General features: G+C 30.0%; 1 protein-coding gene across 1 annotated transcript in view; it reads left to right on the top strand.

The window, feature by feature from the left end:
- FANCI (Fanconi anemia complementation group I) overlaps nucleotides 1-27,938 on the top strand; it is a 95,645-nt gene that overhangs the window by 10,858 nt on the left and 56,849 nt on the right. The window contains exons 4-10 of the mRNA XM_075367130.1: nucleotides 332-499; nucleotides 8,357-8,586; nucleotides 11,344-11,543; nucleotides 14,790-14,926; nucleotides 20,813-21,033; nucleotides 24,580-24,781; nucleotides 26,538-26,670. Of these exons, the coding sequence (XP_075223245.1) occupies nucleotides 332-499; nucleotides 8,357-8,586; nucleotides 11,344-11,543; nucleotides 14,790-14,926; nucleotides 20,813-21,033; nucleotides 24,580-24,781; nucleotides 26,538-26,670 (1,291 nt within the window). The remainder of the gene's footprint in view (nucleotides 1-331; nucleotides 500-8,356; nucleotides 8,587-11,343; nucleotides 11,544-14,789; nucleotides 14,927-20,812; nucleotides 21,034-24,579; nucleotides 24,782-26,537; nucleotides 26,671-27,938) is intronic.

Genomic DNA, 27,938 nt, shown 5'->3' with positions numbered 1-27,938 from the left:
AATTTGATTATTGATTTTTTTTTTTTACTCAGGTTTCTTTTTTTTGGAATATATCAAATATATATGATAAAACAAGAAACTGTTTTTTGTTTATTGAAAAAAGCTTTTGTTATGTCTTTTAAACTGTCCATTTAAATACAGTTAATCTGATTTTAGTTTTACTTATATTATAAAATAAAAATAAAAATTTTGGTAGTATAAGAAGTTAATATCTGAGAAGACACCATTGTTGTCTAATAAAAGTGTTACATTTTTTACTTTGTTTTGCTTTTGTAATAATAATAATATTTTAGTTATAAAATTGTTTTATGAAATCCTTTTTATTTTGTAGCTGGAAGGAATTGCTGCCAAAGTTGTTAAATATTTTGGAAACAAGAAAAGATGTTGATCTTGACGGAACTGAGATGTCTGGATTAGAATATAAAAAACGTATCATTCAAATGATATGTATGTTCGATTGGGAAACGTCAATTATAACAACTTTAACAGCTATGTTTAAGTTAGTATCATGAAATGTTTGGTACTTAGTTTTTTCATTTCCTTAATTCAATGATTATTTTTTGGATTAATTTCTTGTTAAATTTTTGTAACATATTTATTATTAAATATGAATTAAAATGATTATATTAATTAATCCATTTTTTGCTAATCTAATTACATTTACTTATAATTCCAACTGACATTTTTTTTCTGTTTGTCTAGGAAATGGGTTTTGCTTGTAATATTACTTTTTTTGTAGCAGCATCTGTTTGTTGTTTTCTTCTGAAATTGATGGATTTTTAAGTTAAACATTCATTATATGTTATAATTTATATTATTCTTAAAAAATGTTGTAGTCTATCTACAAGTTCATTTTATTACTGTAGACAGTTAACTAATGAAGATCTTCATTAAGTAAATGAGTTCTTCCATGAATTTATTTTTAAATTAGTGTAGTATTTATTTTTTCCTTTGGTGATAATTTAATTCTGGGTTATTGTAGTTTTGTATTATGTTTAAGTACTACTGGACTATATAGTTTCTTACTGCACTTCAATAATATGAGCCCATCAGTAGCTGAAAGAGTTAATTTTAAAGACACTAGAATACAGAAAAAATTATTCCGATTACTTAAGTACTGATTATTATTTATTACTGATTATTTAAATACTAATTACTTATTTATTCTGATTACTTAAATTTCTGATATGCCATTTTTACTGTCATTCTATACTTGTATTTCAAAAAGTTTCCAATTTTAAATGACACCAATAATAGGTTAATGAAAAAAAGGTTAAAAAAATTCATCATCATATTAAAAAAATGAAAGTACAAGTTTATAAAAACGTATATGAAGCATTTTATTCTGTATTAGGGTAAAAGTAATGCTTATCTTTGAAACTAAGCTATCGGAAAATAATTAAATTCATGGATAGTAAAAAAAATTGTCTTTTTGACAGAAATATTCTTTTCTATAGACCTGTGTTTTGTTATCCTTTTCAATTTCTGTTGCATGAGATTGTTGTTATTAAGACAATTATTATTATTGTTATTATATTGTTGCGTGTTTGTTGCTCGATCATTATATTGAGAGATTGACAATTTAGAATGTTTTATAATTACAATTTGTTGGTTTAAAAACATGAGTAAAATCAGACAAATCAATAATAATAGTACGACAATCATAAAACAAATAATAAAAAAAAGTATAGTAATCACAATCACAGTGATAATCAGAATAATGGTCATTTCAGTTTCAATTTCAATTTATTTTCAGTTTCAAACAAATTTCGTACAAAGATATTATACATTTGGCTTATTTTTCTACCCCTAGCCAAAATTTATTGATTGAGGTAGATTACAATAAATATGATTACACTAAAGTTAGAAGTATCTAAAATATATAATAAATTGACATCTTAATACAGTAAAACAAAAAAAAGGAAACGTCCAGCTAAAAAAGTCACGTAATACAAAAAATGTTTGAATATCTTCAGTACACATAAATAATTGTAGATCATACAATAGGTAACAAAAAAACATAACATGATATCACAATATGGAAATTTATGGCAATCTCACCAATTACATAGTAGGGAAAAGAATAAACATCAAATTCCATAATTCATTAAATCACAATACATTTACATATTATTTTTTTTTTATTTTTTTTATAAATGTTAAATATTTTCTAATCCAGTAGGTAATAAACAAAATTCTATACATTGATCTCAGCTATCCTTCAATTTATCATTTCATATTTAATCCACAAATGGCATCTTGTCATTATGTTTTACAAAGTAAACATTCAGTTCATCCGCAAAATAATCATTATTTGAGAGTTTTTATAATATAAATAGTGTTACTAATACAATAATAATAAATAAATAAAAGTGGTAGTAAATAAGTAGGTTAATATGAGTGTAATAATTTCCTTGTGTTATGTGTTTCATTATTCAGTTTGTTCTACTGTAATTTAGGTATTTAATATATTTAGTTTCATTTTTTATTATTGACTTTATGTTCACTTTTCACATTCTATCATCTATTGCTTTACTTTCAGTTACAATATATCGTTATAATTACCCATTAGTTTAAGAATCTATTTTGTAAGAGATATAAATGTTTTTTTTACTTTGGGATTAGTGTTGAGGTTTCTCAACTCTGTAGGGAAGCTATTAAGTAGATTAGGTATTTAATATTCTGGTAAAGGTTTACCACATTTATTGTTCTATCTCGTAGTTATGTATACACATTGTCTTAGATTGTATTCAGTGCTACGGATGACTCTATATTTAGGGTTAAAATAATTCCTCCTTATATTTGTGTATCCAGCCAGGGCCTTAAATGACATTATTGCCTGTAGTTCCATAGAAGCATTACCGAAGATTACTTTAATTATTCTCCTCAAAACTCTGTTAAGTTGTTGCAGTAGATATTCTGATGCTAAATTATTGTAATACCATAATTTATAATACTTTGGACTAGTGCGAGGTATATAGTCTTTTTTTTAGTAAACTGGAAAACAATTTTCAATTTTATAGATTTTGAAGAGTATAATTCTGAGAATATTAGTCGAGTGATTAATATGTGTATTATACTTCATGTCTGTATCTAGGTATATCCCCAAATGTGTAATATTTTTACTGAAGGTCAGGTTAATATAGTTACATGATTGAATTTCTTTTAAACAATTATAATTATGACATTTCAATGAACTGCAAATGGATATCTGTGTTTTTGGATTCTTAAATATAGTGGCTTTAGTTTTATTGCTATTTATCTTTATTGAATTGTTGTAGAAGTATTTTATTGTTAATTTAAGATCTTCTTGCAACTGAATTACTGCAGAGTTAATGTCTTTATGCATGGTAAACAACAAAGTGTCATCAGCATATTGTAAAATATTACAATTAAGGGCCAAATTCGCAAAGTCATTTACATAAATGTTAAGAAAGTATTGGTGAAATAATACTTCCCTGGATCAGACCGATGGTTTGAGGTAACAGTCTGCTAATGAATTCCCCCACATTGACACTAGTCATTCTGTCTTTAAAATAATCAGCAAACAAATTCAATAATTTATCTTGAATTCCCTTATTTTTTTTTTCAATAATACATCATATATTACTAAGTTGAATGCTTTACTTAGATCCAAGGAGACTCCTACTACACATTTATTATAATTTAAGGCTCTGTGTACAGATTCAATAAAGTACTTGACCAGATTTGTAGTACTTTTACCAGGCATGAAACCATATTATTCTTTATTTATTAAGTTAAATATAGTTATATATGATTTCAGCTGATTACTTATATGTAGCTCAAGTAGTTTCATAATTACACTTATGGATCCTAAGGGATAATAATTATTATAATCTGATTTTAAACCATTCTTATAGACTGGGCTCAAGTATGGCATTTTCATTGATTTAGGGATAAGCTCTGTTTCAATAATTTTACTGATTAGATGTATCAAGACCAGCTTTAGTTATGGGATATTATTCTTTATGTCTTTAGGGCTGATTCTGTCATGCCCAGGAAATGAAGCAGTTTTTATTTTGTTTACAAAGTTTTAAAATATTATTTCATTCAGTTTATGAAAATACATATTCATATATTTATCTGGATTGATTTTATCTATTTGAAACTCTCCATCTTTTTAAAATTTATGACTGCAAATCTGATTCTATTTCATTTATCATTTTATTAAAAACTTTACCGAAAGACTCAACTGTCTTGTACATTCCATCTTCATTTTCTATCTGAAAGTTATTTAATATACTAGTTGGAATGTTTGGTTTTTACTTTTAGCCAGTGATTTCATTGATTATCTACCATGATATTTTTGAGTTATTGACATCTTTTTGAAAATACTGAGAAATAGTAACTCCTCTTCGTCAATCTGATTTTAATTATTAATTTATTTCTTATTTTTTTAAAAATAATTTCTGAGATCGAAGTTATTTTTGTCCTTTTTAAATTTTCCCCAAATGCACTATTATTCTTTAATAAGTTTGCATGTTTCATCATTAATCCAGGGATTATATTTATTATGTAATTAGTTTTAATATTAATCTTAGATTTATCATAGATATTATGACATTTTTTTTACAATTTCTGCATTTATAAATTCTGGATTTTTAAGATCAAGAATAGGCCACCAATTTTCTGATTGAATTCCTTCATTGATCTTTTTTGTAATAATAATTTCAGTTATAGTTTGTTTTATATTATTGTTCTTTATATTATTTTTACCTTTAAGAATTATGCCAGTCATATAATGGTCTGAGACTTTATCTTCCAGGATGAATGAAACATAGTTATTGGAGGAAAGCCTTACATTAATGTGATCCAGATAGGACAAAATTATGTTGTAATTTAGTAACTCTTACCTTGTTGGTAATAATAATAAATAAAGGTTACATACAAAACAAAATTTAAAGTAATCATCAGGATTTATTCACAGGTAGATAAATAATGAAAAGCAGAATTCAGTCCCATTGACGAAGGCATTACATGACTACTAGTCTTAACATTTTTAACCACTAGTCTTATATTAACAACAATAGTACTATAGATAAGACAAGTATAAAGTTCTTTTACTGTAAATACCTTTGCTGTTCACAAATAAAACTACCCTAACAGTTTATGAATGAAATTTAGTACATTATCTTTTTCACTTATAGTCTTAAGTAACTCACTGACCCATTTCTTGTTTTTGTGTACTGGATTTACTCGTGGCATCACCTTAGTTGCATCGAACCTGCATTTGAAATTTGCTCCTTCACTGACCTTATCATTGAATACTTTTGCTGCTAACGTCTTGCAGACTGATTTGCAGAACTCACATCGCAGACTCTCCTCGCGGAACTGATTTTTAACTGGTCCTCCCTGGAGTAATTGTACTCCTAGCATCTTTACCTGCCAGACTGGACCCAACTTGCATGAGAATGATCAACTGAGCCCTTTCGTTCCCACGCATTCCTAACCTTGGTCCACTAACTCTTCTCATGGAATGAAGATCTGTTTAGTATGTCAATGGGAAATATTACAAAAGACAACTGTTAAATGGACCTGCTACCTTTATTAAAAGGGTTTCTTTTAGCCCCTTTCTGTATTCTCCCATTATTATATTTTCTACTACCTTCTTCTTAATTGGTAGGAATCTGTTAATCAGGTCTTCTATACCTGTCTTGTTACAATATTTTCTACTAAGAACACTAAGATTTCTGTGTTGAGTGCTGTTTACCTTTCTTTTCTAATAAAAGAATGACTAAAAGTTTCTAATGAATAAAGAATGAGATGTATATAAATAAACATGTACAGTGGTTTCTTGGGGAATGGTTTCACACCCACAAGAAAGAAACTTACAGCACCAGAAAGGGCATGGAGATCAGAACATATGGAAAAGTACTGGGAGGACTGCAAGGCCTGAACAGTCCTTTCAAAGGGATTTGGATAATGGACTGGCTATAGTGATCCTATGCAGTGATAAAAGATGAAAAAAAAAAAGTGTGTTTTATTTAAATGTGTTTTATTTAACAGAGGGAGATGATTCTGTAGCCAAAAATAAGAAAAAAAGTTCATATAAACATAGGTCAGAAAATGGTTCACAGGTGAGTTCCGGCACATGAAACATTTAGTCCTGCTTTCAGCTCCTCTGTTAAATTAAACAGTAATAAAATTCTTGGGATACAAACTGAGGGAGTAAATTTGATGCTTCCTTATGATTTCTGATCTAAGAAACTGAATAGAAGTAATTCCAGACCTCTATCTATCTCACTTAGGTTTTAAGAAAAACAGAGTAAAAATTTAAAAAGTTTTGTTGGAAAATACACTTTTTGTGGATTTAGAATGAATAACGTTGTTAATTTACCAGTAAACAAATAAAAATTTCTAGTTAACTTTGTAGAGAATTTAATTCTGAGAAAATTGATGTAAATAATGTCTATTAAAATAAAACTCAAATTTGAGAAGTTCAACTTCAATTAAAAACAAACACACAAACTGAATTGGAAAAGTGATACAGTTTTAAGCAGAACAATTTTCATCAATGTTTGAACAAGATAATATAAATGAAAATGAATAGAAAAAATGAATAAAAAATAGATTTCAAAAAATAAAAATCACATTTTTTTTGGTTTTTCTAAAAATGATTAAATATCAAAGTGGTTACTTGATAAAGCTGCAATCATTTCTTCAAAGCAGTAACTCAATGTGCCGCCATTCAATTCAATGCATAGTTCATCTCGGTGAATTCATGCTAGCTGGGCATGTTTAATTGCATCATTATTCCTAATATTAGCTCCAGCTTCTATTATTCAATGTCTTTATTTTTCTTGTTTGCCAATACGAACAGAATAGACTAACGACTTCTTCCAACCCCAAAGGAAAACGTTTGCTGGCGTGAGATCAGGAGATCAAGGTGGCCAGTTTACTGGTCTGTTTCGAACAATTCATTGCTTACTAAATGTGCTATTTAAATGATTCGTCATATCACGATGCAGGTGCACCGTCATTGAAAAACCACATCAGCGCTCTTATCTGCAAGTGGAATATTCCAAGAATTCCATCACATTTTTTTTTTTTTTTTGTAAAAAATGAAAGTATTGCTTTATTGAGCTTTGGCGGTAAGAAAAAAGGGCCTATGAGATTATCACCCAGAAGAATTCACTACATCACACATTAAATGAAAAACTGCATTGGAGATAACTTGTAGCAGTCTTATAGGGATTTTCTTCTACCCAAGTGAGTGTTTCGATAATTTAATTTACAGTTCATTTCTTGTAAAACAGGATTCTCAGTAATTAGAATATTATATAGGAAATTGGGATGATGTTCACATTTTCCAGTTACTAACAACAGAATCTCATCCGTTTATCAAAATCAGGTGGTAATAACTCTTGGACATGTGTTGTATAGAATGGGTATAATTGTTGCTCTCATAATGTTTGCCACACACTTGATTGCAAAACATGAAAGCAATGTGACAACCTTCTGTTGCTTGAGGAGGCAGATAGTTGCATCACATTCAAATTCAATATTGCTTCTTCAGCATTGGCAATTTCTCACAAAATGTTCACCACCAGCATTGAACATTTAAACAGAGAAACAGATTTAAGCATACCTGTTTCTCGAATTTGCCTCTCCAAAGCCTCAAATGTTTTACAATCTGGTACTCTTCAATCTCATCGTATCACTTTTCCAATCCAGTTTTTGTGTGTTTGGTTTCTAAAAGTTGAACTTTTCAAATTTGTGTTTAATTTTAGTAGACATTGTTTATTAAAATTTTCCTAAAATTATATTCTCTACAAAGTTGCTTTGAAATTTTCATTTGTTTATTAGTAAATTAACAAAGTTATTTTATATCAAACCTAAAAAAGTGTATTTTCTGAAAAACTATGTTTTACTCCATTTTTCTTAAAAACCTTAATAAAGTAGAGGTTTAGGACAACTTTGATTCAATTTCTTTGATCAAAAACCATAAGGAAGCACAAAATTTACCCCTCAATTTGTACCCCAATAATTTTAGTACAGTTTAATTTCACAGAGCAAAAAGCGAGGGAGGGGGGCTAAATGTTTTGCGAGCCGAAACTCGCTCACTAATAAACTGTTTTCTGACCTATGTTTATATGAACTTTTCATATTCTTGATTATAGAATCATCTCCTGAGAGATTTGCATGCAATTTGGAATCACTCTGTATATTAAATAAATTAATTGTTGTTTATAATATAGATTTTTTTGCTTTCTGAAAAGGATTTCCCTTATTTGTACATATATGTACACTCTTTCCATTGTTTCTCCAGTTTAATTGTTATTCATAATTACACTTTTGTCAGATTTATTTTAAATATGATAATTTGTGCTTACAGTGAACTACATCTTACTGGAGAGCAGTTAAGTGAAGTAGTGAATAAACTATGCAGAAGTATTGAAGAACTACCAGCAAATGAAGTTCCTCCATTTATTCATCAGTTACTTGATTTATGTAAAGATTATTATGCTAATTATGTTTTTTTAGCATTGCGGAATTATTTTAATAGTAAAATTTATCAGCATAATAAAGATAATGATCCTGATTCTATTGACTCTGATGAAGTAGGTATGTAAACTCCCTTGTTTTATTAAGTATTAATTTGTAGAATAAAATATTGGAAATTTCATAAGTTACTTTGGTTATCTGCTGCAGTAATGTGTTATGTCTAACCCAATATAGCATTGTGATTGAATCTGTATTTTAATTTTAAAAATATTGTATATTAAATACCTCAGACACTAAATTAAATATAGATAACATCATTTTCTGTGCATGGAAACAAATATCACTTCAGTTGATTATGATGAATGTTGTTTTGACTAAATTCATGTAACTAAACTTTAGTTTAGAATTATGTGTCCTGGTGTAGTGTAGTTAAAAAGTCTGCCTGTTGCATATTATATAAGTTTTACTGTAACTCATTTGGTAATTTCATTACACATTAGTTTTTTATCTTTTCAACATATTAATGGGTTCTTTATTTTAATTATTCTTACACAAAGGGACTATTTTATACATCATAAAATAATATATTGAGGTTAAATGATTTTTCTATAGCAGATATATATTTATATTCCTATGGGTTTGTATGTAATTTAATTGTGTTGGCTGTTAAAATTTCAAAGAAACTTTAAATTTATTCCATTATTTAAATTTGGTTTCATTAACTTGAATTAGACAGACAGCATGGATTCAAAAATTATGATCTAAAAATTATGAAAATTTTTTAATTCTGCACGATATGCCTTTTTGACTTGAGTTTCTTTCTTTCCTATATAATGGCATCCCTGTCTATGTTGTATATCAATATTTTCAGCTTTATTAGACCTATAATTTAGTAGTTTGCAAATTTTGCAGCCAAATAATTAGGACATATTTTTTTTTTTTTTTTCATCTTTTATCACTGCATAGGATCACTATAGCCAGTCCATTATCCAAATCCCTTTGAAAGGACTGTTCAGGCCTTGCAGTCCTCCCAGTACTTTTCCATATGTTCTGATCTCCATGCCCTTTCTGGTGCTGTAAGTTTCTTTCTTGTGGGTGTGAAGCGAGTGTTTTTGTCCTTGATTTTTTTGTTTAATTTTATCTTGCCTTTAGTGTCTTCTGGTGTAAGGTCAATTTCCTTCCGATCTTCTCTTATATCTCTGATCCATTTGCATTCTTTCTGTGTTTTTCGAGTTGAGATTTGATTGTACCAGCTGTTTCAGAAGTCTCAAAACTTGCATCCTCATGATGTGTTCAAAGAATTCTAGTCTCCTCTTATGCATGGTACCAGTGACTGATTTAAAATTTTTGTGCACGACTTTGTTGGGCACAATCCACCAGTGTCTGTCTTCCTGGTACTTTTTGTTGTTATTTATTTTAGTTCCTTTTTGTTATTGGAAGATTCTTCCAATTCATCTTTTGATTTTCTGGAGTCTGTCGGTCTTTGATTGTTCATTCAGGTGGAAGTGCTTCTGCTGCATATGTAGCTTCTGGTTTTATAACTGTGTTGTAGTGTCTTACATTTGTGTTTATGGATAAACATTTTTTACTTTAGGTGTACCAGGTCAATTTTTGTGCTTTATCTAATTTGTTTGTTCTTGTTTGGATTGAGATCCTTTCATTTAGGTTGTTTGTACTTCTTTGAGGTATTTAAATTGGGTTACTCTTTTGACTTTATTACTGTTATGTTTACTTCTTTTAATTGTGTTGGTTTTTGGGATGTAATTTCTGTGATATTTTGAGGTCAATTTTATTTGCAATGTTTTGAAGTTCTAATATCTGTGTTTTAGCTTTGTCTGTGTTGGTTGCTAGCAGTGCCAAGTTGTCAGTGAAACCCAGGCGTTTTCTTTTGATTTTTTGACCTATTTTTTTTTTTTTTTGGGAGGCATATTTTGAGCTATTCCATCATTAGCATTTCCAGAGTGGTAGTTGAATAGTACTGTGTCATTCATAAAAGTAATTCAAAGAAACAAAAGCAGGAAATAATAACTAAAACATGCAACAAGTGTAAATTTGTTAAGATTAATGATAAGCAATCTTACAAAATATAATAATTTTTGTTTTTAATTGCATAGTTTTTAAAGTGCATTCAGAGGAATTTTTATTTCAAACGCTGATCTAACTCTGTAACTTGCTGAAATTTAATTTATTAATTTACAGAATAATCTTTCAACGCTGCAAAATAATTTATTTTAACAGATATAAAAAAGTTTTTATCATCTCACTAACTACTGAATTAAGAGCTACTTCAATTAAAAGAGAGTGAATGAGAAAATTGTTTGTAACGAATGTCCATTGCTAGTAGCTAAACTGGAATGGGAATAGACCCATTCCCTGTTACATTTTAGCATGTGCACGTACATGGCTTTTTATCCCTATACTAGTAGTATGTACTATAATAACTTTTGACAGAAAACATAAAATGATAGAAAGAATGTAACAAATTTTCAATTTATGTATCAGATTATATGTTATTAGAGTATATTTTTTTTTAAATGTTTGTAAAGAGATATAAGTTTTAAAAATATTTTGTCAAATTATAATAATATGTTATTATAAATTGACAATTGTTATTATTAACTATCAGATTCTGGATTAGTTAAATCTCCGTTCTCCGAGCTGGAGTATTCGTCACTACTTAAATAACAAAACTACATTTGTTAGATTTTTCCACAAAATACAAGTAATGTAACCTAATAGTAAATTTATGTTACTAGTAGAGCAGCATGCAAACTATGATTGCTGCAAAATAATTTACAGTTAATGTTATTTGTTAGTATTATATGTAATTATATATTTTGTTTATTAAAAGTTAATAATTTTGTATTATTTCTGCAGGTTCTGATAATGATGAAGTGATAAATTGTGAATCTACTGTTATATATCATATTGAAGAAGCTGCAAAGATTGGTCATGGCAGTATTGTACAGCTGTTACGTTTTGCAAAGACAGCCATTAATTGTCCTGAATTTTTAGTTGATCCATTTTTTCTGGCAGTATTATTTGCAGTGTCATCTATTTGTACTTATGAAAATGAAGTAGGTAATAAATTATTCTGGAATGAAGGTACTTGTTCATTTACTACATGAACTCTTAAAACTATTTTAAAATGGATGGCTAGAAAATTAATATTACACTTAATATTTAGTCTTAAATAATGGCATGCTTTACACTTAGTACTTAGTATTAAATCTTAATTTCTTACTATTCTTCTTTATTTGTTAATTGGTTTTGTGTTGTAGTTACTTAATTATATTTTGCAGTCTGAGTTAAAAATGCATGTATGAAATCTGTATTTAGAAGTAGGCTATTTATTTTAATTTTATTTTTTTCAATTCTTTCCCATTAATTTTATGATTATAATTTTGAGTATTAATTGTCATTTAAAAACGTGAAGAAAAGGTGTCAGATGAATCGGTGGAATTTAGAGAAAATTTTGGGGTACATAATTAAAATCAAATAACTGTTAAACAAAGATGGTACACCAATTTATAATACGAAAGAAAAATCGATAGGTTGGTGGAATGTATTGAAGAGTTATATGGAGGAAATGAATTAGAAATTCATTTTCTAATTCATTTATATATATGTAATAGAGGAAGTCGGAGAGGATGAAAGGGGAGAAACAATACTGATATCTGAATTTAAGAGAGCATTAAAAGATTTGAATGGCAGAAAGGCTCTTGGAATGGATGGAATACCTGTAGAATTACTGTGCAGTGCAGGTGAGGAAGCGATTCATAGATTATACAAACTGGTGTGTAATATTTATGAAAAAGGGCAAGTTCTGTCAGACTTCAAAAATAGTGTTATAGTCATGATACTAAAGAAAGCAGGAGCAGATAAATGTGAAGAATACAGAACAACTAGCTTAACCATGCATCGGATATCTTAACTAGAATTCTGTACAGAAGAATTGAGAGGAGAGTGGAAGAAGTGTTAGGAGAAGGCCAGTTTGGTTTCAGAAAAAGTATAGGGACAAAGGGAGTAATTTTAGGCCTCAGATTAATAGTAGAAGGAAGCTTAAAAAAATAAACCAACATACTTGGCATTTATAGACCTAGAAAAGGCATTCGATGACATAGACTGGGATAAAATGTTCAGCATTTTAAAAAAATACAGAGATAAAAGAACAGAGATAGAGTGCGATATTCAAATACAGAGATAGAACGATTGCTAACATTTACAGGAACCAAACAACAACAGTAATAATTGAAGAACATAAGAAAGAAGCCATAATAAGAAAGGTAGTCTGACAAGGATGTTCGCTATCCCTGTTATTTTTTAATCTTTATATAGAACTAGCAGTTAATGATGTTAAAGAACAATTTAGATCTGCAGTAACAGTACAAGGTGAAAAGATAAAGATGCTATGATTTGCTGATGATATAATTCTATCTGAGAGTAAAACAGATTTAGAAGAGACAATGAACAGTGTGGATGAAGTCTTACGCAAGAACTACTGCATGAAAATAAACAAGAACAAATGAAAGTAATGAAATGTAGTAGAAATAATGAAGATGGACCACTGAATGTGAAAATAGGAAGAGAAAAGTTTATGGAGGTAGAAGAATTTTGTTATTTGGAAAGTAGAATTACTAAAGATGGACGAAACAGGAGCGATATAACATGCCGAATAGCACAGACAAAACGAGCTTTCGGTCAGAAATATAAATTGTTTACATCAAAAATTAATTTAAATTTCAGGAAAAGATTTTTGAAAGTATGTTTGGAGCGTCGCTTTATATGGAAGTGAAACTTTGATGATCAGACTACCTGAGAAGAAAAGATTAGAAGCTTTTGAAATGTGGTGCTACAGGAGAATGTTAAAAATCAGATGGGTGGATAAAGGACAAATGAAGAGGTGTGGTTTGATGAAGAAAGAAGCATTTGGAAAAATATAGATAAAAGAAGAGACAGACTTATAGGCCACATATTAAGGCATCCTGGAATAGTCACTAATGAAAAGAGGTAGTCAAGTGAATGAAGCAAATATGGCACAAGAAGTACATTTTATTTACTATAAAAACTTACTTTTATTTTTACATATAGTCACCATTTACAGCTATACATTTCAGCAGTGAACTAGTTTTCTCAATTCATCAATGAAGAACGCTGATAGTCTCCTTGATCCACAACCTCACTACTTCCTTCAGTTCATCATGTGTGGTGAAATTAATTTCACCTTAATATCCTGAATATCTTAATATTACTTTAATCATGGAAAGAAGTGAAAATTGCGAAAAATTTGGTAAGTATGGAGGATTTTCAATTGACAATAAATAAAATAAAATGTAAAGTAGGTTCACATTTCAACTTTACAAGATCCTTTGTAGTTGCATGCAATGTGTGTGATGAGCATTATTGTTTTGCTCAATTATCAGCTTCATGGATTGTCAAATATGATACGTATGAGGTTTGATAAAAATACACAGAATTTTTAGATTTTCCGTGTTGTATAAGTTCATAAACGATTTTTGGTAGCCCAGTTGATGTATATTAAAAAAGAAGTGGTACAGGCAGGTTAGCATATCCAAAAATCTCATGAGATTTATATGGTGACTAAGGTTAGTAATATTACTTGCATGTTGTGTTAACAATGTGAAATATATGGGATGTTTTTATATGTAAATAAAATATCTATTTGTCAATGTGCAAATTTTCTTTGTATAAGTATCAGAAAAATCAACAATAAATCTGAAGAATAATGATGTTCACAGTTTTTTTTTTTATTTTCAGCAACACATTTACATGAGTTGCATGTCATTCATTTTGATTAATGTGTTATTATTTATTTACAGTTATAAAAACAATATTCATTGCTGTAGGTAATAGAAAATAAAATAGGTAATAAAATAACTTTTATTTTGGATTACTGAAAATGGGGTGAAAGATATAGAGTGATTATATAATATTATATTTATTTTACCATCTTGTATTTATTCTTTATGTAAGGTTGTGAAGAGAACAGTGTATATATTGCTCTAAGTTTACTTAGAGTTCGTAGTTTATGCTAATTAGAAGTTATATAATTAATCAATAATATTTTGTGTGCTTACAGTTAAGTACATAAATAATGATTAGAATTAGAACTAAGAGTGTCTTTGTCCAATTACAGAGGGCTTGGCATTGACATGGCTTCTAAACGTAGTTTTATTGGGGAGACTTAGCATAATTTATTCATTATAACTTGAAAATAAATCCAGTTGCATAAAAAAAGATTGCTGTAAGAAACATTAGTCTGTTAAATTCATATATATTTTTTTGTTGAATTTATTATACAGGTTTTGACTCTCATAAAAAATGTATTTATTAGAAATGTTACTGACCAAGAGAAAAAAATTGAATCTGCTTGGCTAAGAAGTATGATTACTGGGCGCTGTGATATGAAACAAATTATTATTCAGTTAATTGAGAGCAGGTAATAATATTTTTTTCAGTAAGTATATTAAATTATAAATTACTTTTCAAGGTTCAGAAGTTCAGCTAAAATTAATGATTTAAGTTTATTTTGGATTACTAGTAGTTACAGATATTAATATTATTAAATTAATATGAATTAATATTTTGGGCGGAGTTCATATTGTTTACATTAAAAGAAATTTAAAAAAAAAATAGTTTATCCTATTTGTGAGTGAATGGTTTGCTTTTATATGAAGAGTATAAAAATAGTTTTTTTGATATTGCAATGCCAATATTTGATAACTTTATCTTCTGAAATGTAAGGTATTTTATAATTCAACTTAATTCACATCCCCAATTTTCATATTCTTTTTTAACGAATATTTGTTTTATAATTTCTTCTTTTTTAGATTTTAATTTAGAAGTTTCCTATGAAATGCTAAATATCTGAACAATCTTCAACAGATAATAGTATGAATGAATTTTTCTCAGTTTTGGAAAATCTGTCTTGGGCATCCACAAAAATTTTTTTTTTCTTTTGACTGCCTTCAAAAAACGAGGAGGTTTTCAATTTGACTGTATTTTTAAAAAATTATGTTACATAATATCTGATGTTAGTAAACCGATTTTTATACATTTTTTTTTTAATCGAAAGATTGTGTCATCCATTTGAAAGGTACCAAAAAACATAAGCTGGTTGCTTTACCAATTAAAAAAAATTGAAACTTACCCACATGGTTCAGGATCTTAAAAATAGTTTTTTTTTTAAGCAGTTTACCTGTGGTGGACATTTTTATTATGGTGCGTACACCTATTTTTGTGATTGTAAGGGTATACGGAAAAAATCATAACCAGAAAACTATTGGTCCTGGAAGGATGAAACAAAAAGCAATTTAATCATATTTTTCTCAAGGTAAAAGTTTGGTCCAGTGATTTACCACCTATCCTTCTTTCATCTTTCTTACTACCTGTCTTTCTTCTTTCTATGAGAAAATTACCAATAAATTGAACATGAAAAACAGTAAAATTTCTTTTTTGGTAAATTATTTCCAGAGGCAGGGATGATGGCATACACATTTTTTTTTTTAAATTCAAATTTTAGCTTCAAATAACTCTGATGGGGCTGGTGATAAAAATCTCAAATTTGCACAAATTGTACTGTTTTTGTAGATGTGTATGGCAAATAAAAAAGTTTCTTATGTATTGTACAATAAAAATGTTATAACCTCTCAAAAATCATGAAAAACCTGTCAAAAGTGATACCATTTTGACTTACTAAATAAGTGTTCTAAGAGGTTTCTTGTCTTCTTTGCACTTTAAATTTTTTATATTTAGTCCCTATGTTGTTGAAGCTGACATTTTCAGTATTTTTAAAACAGTTTTTTTTAAATTATTAATGATAGGTCATAATTTAATGATAACTTAATTACTCTTCATTGAAATAGCCCGTTTTTGTAGCAGTGAAAGATTATTGTTTAGTGTGATTAACCAACAGCTGTGATATTTCTTCTGATAATTCTCTTGAAATTGTTTGAAAACTGTTGTTAGTTCAAGTGATGTCAACTTTCTCAGGACTTTGCAGACCGGTACCCAAGTTAAACAAAAAAAATCCTACAATCTATATAATGCAAAATAGGTAATAGAAGTTTTATTACAATAAAATGAGATCTACAAAAATTTAATACAACAATAGAATGCGACATACAAAAATATGATATAAGAATACTTTATATAGATGCTTAGTTACTTTATAGGATGCTTAGGTTTTATATATTATCAAATATATATATACCTTAACAAAATCAAGATGAGGTATGATCATGAAAGCTCTCTCTTATATACTCTTGAGATCCCATTTTACATGTGGGAGTCCTGTTTACCTGCTATAGCCACCTAGTGGTCAGTTGAAATACTAACTTTTCGTAACTTTATGCTTAACTTGGATTGGCTGGTACCAACCGGGTTGGTCTAGTAGTGAACATGTCTTCGCAAATTAGCTGATCTTGAAGTCGAGAGTTCTAAGGTTCAAATTCTAGTAAAGGCAGTTACTTTTATACGGAATTGAATATTAGATCGTGGATACCGGTGTTCTGATGTTTGCCCGAAAGGTTCTAACCTTCCAGATGACCATGCCGGAGCTGGCTATACTGTCCCCAGCATGGGGGTACCACCCGGTCAGTCAGGAATACGTCCTATCAATCGCCTGCTTCAAATCAGGGGTCCCCCAACTGGGACTCGGTCTTTAATTTCCTGTCATAAATCAGAAGTCCCCCAAATAGGGGACCTCCGATCAGGACTGGTCTTTACGCTTTCCTTTCCTACTCACCCAAGGAGTCCTCATTCACTCATTGGAAGTGTGACACCTCAGCATTGCACTCCTCATGAATGGGGCTATCCAGCCACACCCTACACTACCCCACTATGTATCCTTTTCAATTTCCTTAATAGCCTTCCTTTTTAAAATGTTACTCACCATTCTACCAATTAGGTTCCAGTTTCTAGGGCTATGCAACATTGCCTCTATCACATTATTTGGTGTTATTGCACCAACAGTAGCCAGCACTTTCCTCCTAGTCTCCTTCCATCTAAAACAGTTAAACACCATGTGTTCAACCGTGTCTCATTGCCTACAATACATACACTCCGGCAACCTCCTCCTCTTCCTATCACAGATGAACTTATTAAAGCAGCCATGGCCAGTCAAGAATTGCGTCAATTCATAGTTGACTTCGCCATGTCTCCTGACTAGTCATGGCTTAATCTGCAGCATTAGCCTCCTCGCCCAGTTACCCACCTGACTCCTGGACCACCTCTGCTGCCACTTATCCAACATTTCTCCTTTCGCCTGACTCTTCAGTTCTACCATTCTGCTCTTTCTACCATTTCATCTGCCACAAGATCCCATGGCGGCATCCCAGTTATCACCAACGCCGCCTCGGTCGAGACTGTACGATATGCCCAATACCTGCTCCAAAAGCCACAGGCCTCTGAAGGCTTAACGATTGGTTCCGGGCCTTCTTCTTCTTCAATGCTCATTTCCATGCCGGAACCACACATGATGAAGCACCAAACCACCGATGCCAATAGCCTCCTTTTTACCAAACTTGGTCTGCCATTCCTGCTCATTAGCCTGTACACCGCAGCCACTGTTTGTTTACTCTTTATACAGCTTTGACCACATGAGGCTGAAAAGATCTCTTATTATCGAGCCAGGCTCCAAGGTACTTTGCCCTGGCTACCGGCACAATCTCCACACCTCCTGCTGTTAAACTTATTGGAGCCAACTGCCTCCTTCCTGCCATAACCACAACTTCAGTCTTCTCTAAGACCAAATGAAGACTTCTCTCCTCCAACTCGGCATGTACCATCTGCATGGTCTCATTGCCTTTCCTCACCAATTGATCCTCCATTTTAGCCTATATAACCAGCGACAAATCATTGGCAAAACCGGTCGGGTATGTGCCCTCTGGATAATCCAGGTGGAGCACTCCATCATAGGCTACATTCCACAAGTTTGGCCCCAACACTGAACCCTCAGGTACTCCGGCCTGCATCTCAGTCTGAATCTGGGCCCCCTTAGCACAGCCTACCACCACTGGTCATTATTTAAGTAATCTTAAATAAGGTGCTGCAAGTACCCAGTTATCTTAGGCGACTTAATTAAAACTCTAGTTGCCACAGGCTTCATCACAACAGAGGGTCCTTCTTCTTCCTTGTGCGGTACAACCTTCTTTTGCTCTCTTAACAGGTGACCTAGGCAGGCTCTTCCTTGGTCTGAAGCCTTGTTCCTCTTCCATGCTCTTAGCACCAGCAAAAAACACAAAAACGCCTCTAACTTGTTCAAAAACTTTTTTCTTTTTAAATTCCTACTTCAAAAACATGTTCAGGGCTCAATGTCATGTAAATTGAGTACCCACTTGTCACTTTTTGAGATGGGGAACTGGCAGGAAGGAGGTTGTGGGAGTACGAAAATGTATCCACCCAAATCTGAGGTCAGTTTTGGTAGGTGGGAGGGGTATTGGGAGTCCGGGAGGGTCGGGATTCGCCAAGATACTGAAGGATTCAGGTATGGATCAAAGGGTTCAGAAGTTATAACAAAAGGAAATTTCCCTTATACCTCTAACCTCTACCACTACTCTCTACCTCTAACACTTAGAAAATATTTCTCTACTCACCAGGCAGAATCCATGAAAATGTTATAAGTCCAATTTTTAGACGTAAGCAACTGACATCACTGACTTGCCTCAATAATACAATAACTTAGAAAAATTTTTATTAATTTACCAGGTTATGTTGACAAGCACTTTTTGAAAAATCATAATAACTAATCAATCTGTCAACCAAAATTCTTAAAAATTCACACGTATCCAGTAATAGTCCGCCAACAATTTCATGATACACAAATCAGTAAAACCAATCAAAATTAACCAAGAATGCAGAGCAGTACTCAATACATGTTACCACAGTATATCCACAAACTTGATTCTTTCTGTGGTGGTTGGGTTTCAATTAACCACACATCTCAGGAATGGTCGACCTGAGACTGTACAAGATTACACTTTATTTACACTCATACATATCACCCTCATTCAACCTTTGAGGTAATACCTTATATGGTTCCGGAGGCTAAACAGAAAAAGAAAGTATGGATTGGCTGCCACCAACTTCAAAAATAGTTATTTGTGGTAAATACGTTTACGTTAGTTAATAAATAAAAATATAATTATTCGTAACTTTTGAATAATATTATTTTTCAAAGTCGCTTTTTATACCTGAATGGGACTCTGCATTCATTTTTGTAATATTTTGGGTTAGTTGTTGATGAGATACAATGAATGTATGAGATTATTTGATTTTTTTATGTAGCAAATTAATAACTGAAATACTTTTATTTTTAATGGAAATGAAAAATAACCTGTAGATTTCTGAGAACCAAAGCATAAAAGAAAATAATAAACACATTTATTTAAAGAATTTAACAGATTTGTCTTGACATTTTTATTATATTGAGAATACACAGTTTAAAATTATGCAGATTAAAAATTTTAATGATGTTTATTTTCATTATGATAGTGTTCAGTTGGAGTAAGTTTATTCCCAACTATATGGAATTAGTATTCTAAAACAGAGTTATTAGAAAATAAATAAACATTGAAATTTGATGAATCTAATACTGGAATTTGTTAAATGGAGATTTGTTTAATGGATTTGTAAGATGTTTCCTGTAGGATAGCAAACATGTTTTTCCAAAATGTATAGAGTTTCATTAAAAGTTATTCAGTGGGATGTAGTGTAGTGTTGTAATGCTTAATTTCAGCTAAGATGAACCCATTGGAAGGTTTTTTAAAAGAGTAATGGTATCTTTCACGAAATCATTACATCACATAACAGAAATAAGTGGGAGTCAGGAAGATAAATAGTCTAAAAACTGTTTGAAATAACATTTGTTTTGAAAGGAGTGCTCAAAACATAATATTGAAGAAATATATTCAGGTTATTATATCACATAATTTATGTTAACTTAAACTGTAGCTTATTTATTTGTATTTTATCACTTTATAAATGTGAACAGCTATTTATAAATTGAAATTCATAAATAGTAACTAAATGTAGCTGCTCCGACAAATCCTCTATACAAATATTACTTGGATTATCATTCAACTTGCTTATATGTAGCAGAAAAAGTAATATGTCATATGGAGGATTGCCTCTATAAAATATTGCTAATTCCGAACCAGAAATCAATTCGGGGGATCTTAAATCTATTAGTTGTTTACCAACTGAGCTAGTAATTCACACTAGCTAATCAATTCTTACTCTTTATCGAAAATAATGAATTATTATCTGTAATAAATTTAAGCAGTTATTTATACATCATGTAATTTTTCTTTTCAAATGATTTCAGAGTATGTGAAAACGATAAAGTAATGATGGGTTTAATTAATCTTGGTATGTCATTTTTGGCTTCATCAAGACGAAGTGGTACACAAAATCCAGATTGTCTCTGGAGACTTGGAGAGATTATATTAATATATTTAGTTAAAAAACATAAACAAGTTACTGGTACAGTGTTGAAAAAAATTGTGGACAGTATTTTTGGAGGGCAAAATGTTCCTCAGTACACCAGTAAGTTAAATAACCAAAACACTATCCATTGCAATGATTTAGTAAAACATGTAATTTATTCTATGTGTTTAAATATTCATTCAGTTAGTTATAACCTGTGCCTTTTATGAGGCAAAAGCTCCTGGTGTAGAGATGATAATTTGATTGATGGTACTACAAACTATTTTTTTATTACATTTTAATTTTTTACTGCAACAATAATTAGGCTGAGAAAAAATCAAACCTCTAATTTCATGTTATCATTTATTTTTGTTAATTTAATTTTTCATCTAAGGCAAAGCAGTGCTCTGACCTGTCAAACAACCAGTTAACATTAGCCCCCACCACCCTATTGAGGGCATTGCACCTGTATTTTGCATAATGGTTATAGTTTTCATGGAACTAATTCTAAGTTTTCATTGTAATGAGAGACTAGATTTCTTCTACAGTTGGGGAACATCAAGGCTGCTGAAAAAATTAAAAAGTTCAAATTTGAAAAATGTGAAGTTAATGGAAAAAATAATGAAAAACAAATTAATTTTTAAAATTTTTTATTTTTCATTTTACTAATTTTAATGAAATTATTTATATTTTCATATCCTCTATATTTAAAATCTGATTATCAAATGTCCCCTTTTAGTTTACCTAAGAAACTAAATATTTTACATTATATCCATTACCATGGATCTTTTAGTTGTAGAATGTTTCTTAATGTCTGAAACTTCTTTCAGAAAAAAATAATATAATTTGGTAATATTATCAAAAGTTTTTTTGCATGTAAAATTATTTCTTACCGCTTATAGTAAAATGTGTTAGTAACATTGAATCACTGGAAACTGAAAAGCTCTGTGAAATTATTTTTTCAGTCTGATATTTTAAGTACCCAAAATTGGATTAAGAATTACATCCAGTAAAATTTCTGTTATAAAACTAAAAAAAGAGTTCTACAAATAAATGAGATTGTAAAAAATATTTCATCGTCAGTGATATTTTGTGAAATAATGGTATTAAATTATGAATTCTTGAAATTATCCCACCAAGATGTTCGTAAGTTATTTACTATGGGGACTTCCTCTAGAATTTGAAAGATTTTAAAATGATCACTATCCTTTGTTGGCCTTACATATGATAAAAAAGTTAGTGTACTTGTCATCTGACTTTTATGTCTTTTAAATTTTCTGTAAAATATTGCACTGTTGAATTTGACTATAATTTATTAGATATTCTATAAGTCAAGGATGTAGTTGTCAAACTCAGCTAGGTTTAAATGTACTATAGTGTATTTACGTATATGCACATATATTATCAGGGACAATTTTGAATTTTCATCTTTTTAAGGCTAACATTTTTACAGCGTTATTTACTGAAAAAATTCAATTTATGAAACTTCTTAATGAAGAATTTACCATAGGTAATTTTTATTTGGGATTTTCATTTTCATGATAAACTGTTTACTATATATTTCCGCAGATAAGAAGATAGTTAAACCTTAAAAAAGGCCTCCAAAATCCAGGGTTGTCTTATAGGACAGATACAAAAAAAAAAATTAGACTGGAACTTATAAAAATAGAAACCATTATAAAATAAAACAAATCACCCAACAATGTATTTAAAATCCTGCAAAATCCTCACATTCATTATCTAAAGCAAATAGCTCCTAAGCTAAGTACATCTTTACTTTTGTTCTTTGAAAGCTTGTCATATGGGTCCCACTCTATACCTAGCAAGTCGATTTCCACTTCATTATCAATATCCCATAACAAGTTGTCTGCAGTGCCATCCATAACATTAGAAATTCCACACTTATTGAAGGATTTGATCACTGTTTTCACTTTCACTTTTTCCTGTGATTTGATCATGAAATCACACAGCACATCAAATGACACAGTCCGCATAGCTCCACCTTCTGTATATAACTTTTCACCACTCATCATTGAGTTTTCCATTGTTCACAGATGTGATCTTTGAATGGTTTATTCAGAGAGACGTCTAAAGGTTGCAGCATCAAAGTTAAACCACCCGGTATAACAGCAATCTTAGTATTGTCCTGTGCTAAGCGATTTTTAGTGTTCTTAGTTACGTGACTGTGAAACATGTCCGACACCAACAAACTGTGTTGATTTCGTTGAATATCTGATCACCTCTGCCACACATTTTCCAACCACAATTTTATACCATTCTCATCCATCCCTTTTCATGAAAATGTACAAAAATGCTTGACGGGAATTTTATTTTAGGAGTAGTTTTCCTCTTGAAAATGACCATGGGTTTTAACTTTGTTTCATGTTATGCATGTTAATACTACTGCAAAACTGGTCTTTTCATTGCCTGTACTTCTTACTTTAACAGTTTTTCGCCTTTTTTTCCACAGTTCTATTGTTTATCGTGTCGAAATTAATTGGTGTTTCATCCGTATTTCCAATATTAGGTAATGGAAAGTTTTATTTCTGCCTCATACCAATAAAAAACTTGTGAAAACTCGATCTTGTGGTAAAGATTTAGAAATATTGTGGTAATTTCTGCACAGTTTTGGTTTACTGTCATATTACCAGATTTTTTCTGTTCGGGAAATGATTGTACTAACCTACTGTTGCTTTAAATTCTTCGCCTTGTTCTGGATTGGCGTGTGCCAACTTCAAATCATAAGCCCTATCATATTTCTTGCAGCAACATAACAATTCTGCCTCTACTCTTGTACCCATTCTGCAGTGTTATTTTATAAATCTGGATAGCAAGCTATTACTCTCCTCATAAAACATTTTTCATTGGTATTTTTTAAATAGCATCTTCATTCTTTCTCCAATCTCTTACAATCTCTGTTATATTGAAAGCTCTTGCTGCGCACAGTTGTTCGATTCTTTAGCCCGTTTTGTCACATTTAACTTGAAGCTTGCTTCATATTTCCTTTTTTTTTTTTGTTGGTTCCATGATTAGGCCCATACTTCACAAATTTTATGCTGATTACACTTGTAATACAAATTGTTTGGGCACACCCTACAACATAACAATGATGAAGGAGGCCTTCCTTTATGTATGTAACCACCGACTGTGACTGATCTTGAAAATTATTGCAACTTATCGAAAAATCTATCATATTATTTAAATATACTGTATGATAATACATTACATTGCAATAGTAAAACAATACTAAAACAAAATAAATATTAAAAGTTTATTGAGCTACTAAGGAAAAAACAGACAAATCGTAATTATTTACTAGTATAGTGTAATGTACGTTCACAAAATAGAATAACCCATATAACACTTTTGTGAATAGTGAAGATCATAACCCAAATGCCCGAATCTGTGCGAATAGGACATAATTCCTTATACGCTATACAGTATTATTCAGATGATCGCCGATCTAAACTAAATCAATTGATAGTTTGGAGGTCATCTTATAGGAAAGATATATGGTAAAACTATAAAACCTTAATGGAAATTTATACTTCGTCTTATCTACTGTATACAAAATATACAGTATCATTACTAATTTAAAATATTGTTTTTAGCACTTGTAAACTATACTTCATGGAAAAATATATGTATAAACTGAAATATTTACAGGTTGTTTACGAGGTATTTGTGATAGTGCAGCATTTACAGTTATGGAAAATCTTTCACACATTACAAGATTAGTAGATTTGTTGAGTTTGATTCCTGGTGAAGATGCTGAAGAAGTAATTATTGCTATTGTTCCAGTAGTTCGTTTTTCTAGCAAATTGAGAGATAATCTAATATCTGTGCTACGTAAAGCATTATTTCACAAGTTAGTTAAAATTTATATTTCTACATGTATTCATCAATATGTGTATATGTGTGTGTGTGTGTGTGTGTATGTTAGTGTGTCCACATGTGTGGTGTGTGTGTTTAAGTCACTAATACACTTAATGAAAATCTTACAAAATGTATACATTTGAAATATTTTACTGTTTCCTTGAAAATTGTGGGTGCTGCAGTGTTGTCCAATGCATATACTTATGCTATTAAAAGTATTCCTTTTTACATGTGATTGTTCCTTAATGTATTAAATTCATTCCTAAAAATCATTCTTATAAAATCCTTACTTAACATAAACTGATGTTATATTTAAGATCAAGATAAAATTGTGTTTACTAAATAAAATATATTAGAATTTTTATTTTATGAAAACCTAATTAAGGAATACTTTACTTCAGTACTGAATACTTTTTTTTTATATTTGTGTCCTTTTCTTTAAATTAATTTAAAAAAGATCCTCGAAGTGTTCTCAGTTAAAATACCTCTTTACTTAAAAATAACATACAATAAAAATACAGAGAATTTCAAGCAGAATTTAAATAAAACTTTGATGTATATTTAAGCATGTATTTCATTAAAAGGTATGTTAGAAATACTTTTTACAGCAGTTTCAAAAATACTTATATCTTAGTTAGCTTAATATTAAAGCTTTAGTTTTTAGTTCATGTATAGACTCAAGTTTCATTCATGATATTTAAAATAATTTTCATTTAAAATAGGACTTTTAAAATTTAAAGTTCTTCAGCTTCAGTCGGATTCACATTCAGCTCCATACAGTTCATACAGCTTCTTTTGAATGTACTTGGCTCCAGATGATTCAGTGGCTCCATACAGAGTATATAAGCAGGCTCCGCACTTCATTCAAACAGTCTTCTTCCAGTCTACTACAAGACTCCAAGGACTCAACAAGTCTTTTTCACTCATTACATATATTAATACAATAAATTTACAGTTCAAATTATGTTTTTAGAAATTACATTATCACATCATGAGAAATCAAAGTAATTTTTTTAACTGGATGCAGCCGCATACCTGTTTAATGATATTGCAGCCAATATTTTATTATTTCAAACAGAGTATGAATCTGAGTACTGAAATCATCTTCACTGCAGTGAGGAAGATTACAATGATAGAGTTACAGTTAATAAGATTGGCTCGAGCCAATCATTTTACTAATGTTACAATTTTTAGATGATAGATTATGTTTTAATATTGGCTTTAATTATTTTGTACAGTCTAATTGTCTAGTTGTTTTATTCTTTATTTTGTTTGAGGATCAGGTATGATTGAGCTGAGAAAAGGAGAGAACTGGGCACAGCTACTATGTACTTTGTTTTTTTTTTTTGCACGGTTTTAGTTTAGGTAGCATCATCAGTGTGTAAAATAAAAAATACTATATACAATATTTATACCAAATGAAAGAATTTGACTTGAAAAATACTTGTACTAAGTATTGTAAAAAGATTTTGATTTTTTAACAACAGTATTAAAAAAAAAATTTCAGAAATTTTATGGTTTTCTGTATTATATTAAAGCTTGAACTCTTTAATTCCTTTTAATTTATATACTTTTAAATTATCATGTTAGAAGTGAGTATTATTATTTTAATTGTTTTTATATTGATTTTTGTCACCTGATGAAAAAGTGACACGTGAAAGTGCTTCTATGGAAGAAAATGAAAAGCAATTAAAATGTAAATATCCTTTTAATATAACAGTTTCAAATTACCTTTTTATACTTTTTAGGGAAACCAACACAAAGAAAATGGCTGTAACTGGATTTCTAAAATTGCTTAAATATCTTAAAGTTAAAAATTTATTGAATCTGAGTCAGAGCAATTCTTTTTCTGGGTATTCTGGGCCAAGTGTTCTCAGTCAGGTATTGTATTTTCCATTGTTAATTGGTATTGTTAATTCTAAATATAATTTTATTTTTTCTTTGATTACTTATTTATTATCATTATCATTTTAATACCTCAGAAGCAATTATAATTGCAAGTTTCATACTTACATTCAGTATATTAAACAATTGTAATGTAGTTTTCCTGCAATGTTTAAAAAAGAAATAAAAAATGTTATGACAGATTTTGATTTGTATGATGCTCTCTTTTTATTAGTGGTTACAATTTGTTTTCTTTGCTGGGAGAAAATTGTTAGTTTTACTATTTTATTATTTAACCTTCATTATTTGTAAGTATTTTAAACTAGATTTGATTTTTTCTAAATTTATTTATTTTTTTAAAATATGACCATTTTCTAAATACATGGAAGTATGCTAATAAAAGATCTTTGCATCAGCAAAATATAACCAATAGCACATGGCTATTTTTTTTAAATGGTGTCCATCTTAAGTGGTAAGTTGACGGTTTTAGTATGTTGTCAAATCAACGTACCAGTATTTATGAATATGTTTGTATTTGTGTGTGTGTACAACACACACATACATGTATATCTTCAGTAAAGGTTATTTTTGTCAGATTTACTGTGTTCATACATTTCATGATGTTTAAGTATGTTGAGCTCCATTATGTTATAATTTTTAAATACTGGAAAATTTACACATATTTCGGTGAATATCTTTACATATGTGTCTAGTTTCTTTGAGCTGATTCTAATATAATTTAACATTTAAATTTTGTGGTTTGTATGTTCTTCATATGAGGGCTATTTTTAAATTATCCTCTGGTCAAGCAATAAAAATGAACAAAATAAATTGAAAAATATTTATTACATACAAAGTTTATGTATGAACTTATTTTATCTCCCAATATTAGTCCTCATCCAAACTCAACAGCTGCAGATGTTCCTTCTCCAAAAACAAATGACCTTAGTACCTTGCAATTGACAGGTGATGCAACAAATTCCTCCATATTTCACCACACAGTACTCAAACAGGTCAGAACAAAATGGTAATGACTGTAAATGTCACAATATTTAAGCCTAGCTGATGTCTACTGTGCATGTATTATGTTATGGAAACCAGTTTGTTCGTATTGCCTGACCAGTGGTTCATTTATGCATACCAGTAACAAATTGCTTTGACATTAAGTACACCACCTAAATACTGTATAAGTCATGAGTCATATTTTTAATGTTACCTCAAAAGACCCTGTTATGTGGGAGGTGTATGGGAAACAAAATTTTAAA

The sequence above is a fragment of the Lycorma delicatula genome, chromosome 5, assembly GCF_047948215.1.
Source record: "Lycorma delicatula isolate Av1 chromosome 5, ASM4794821v1, whole genome shotgun sequence".
NCBI classification, from domain to species: domain Eukaryota; kingdom Metazoa; phylum Arthropoda; class Insecta; order Hemiptera; family Fulgoridae; genus Lycorma; species Lycorma delicatula.
This window is presented reverse-complemented; position numbering and strand designations above follow the sequence as displayed.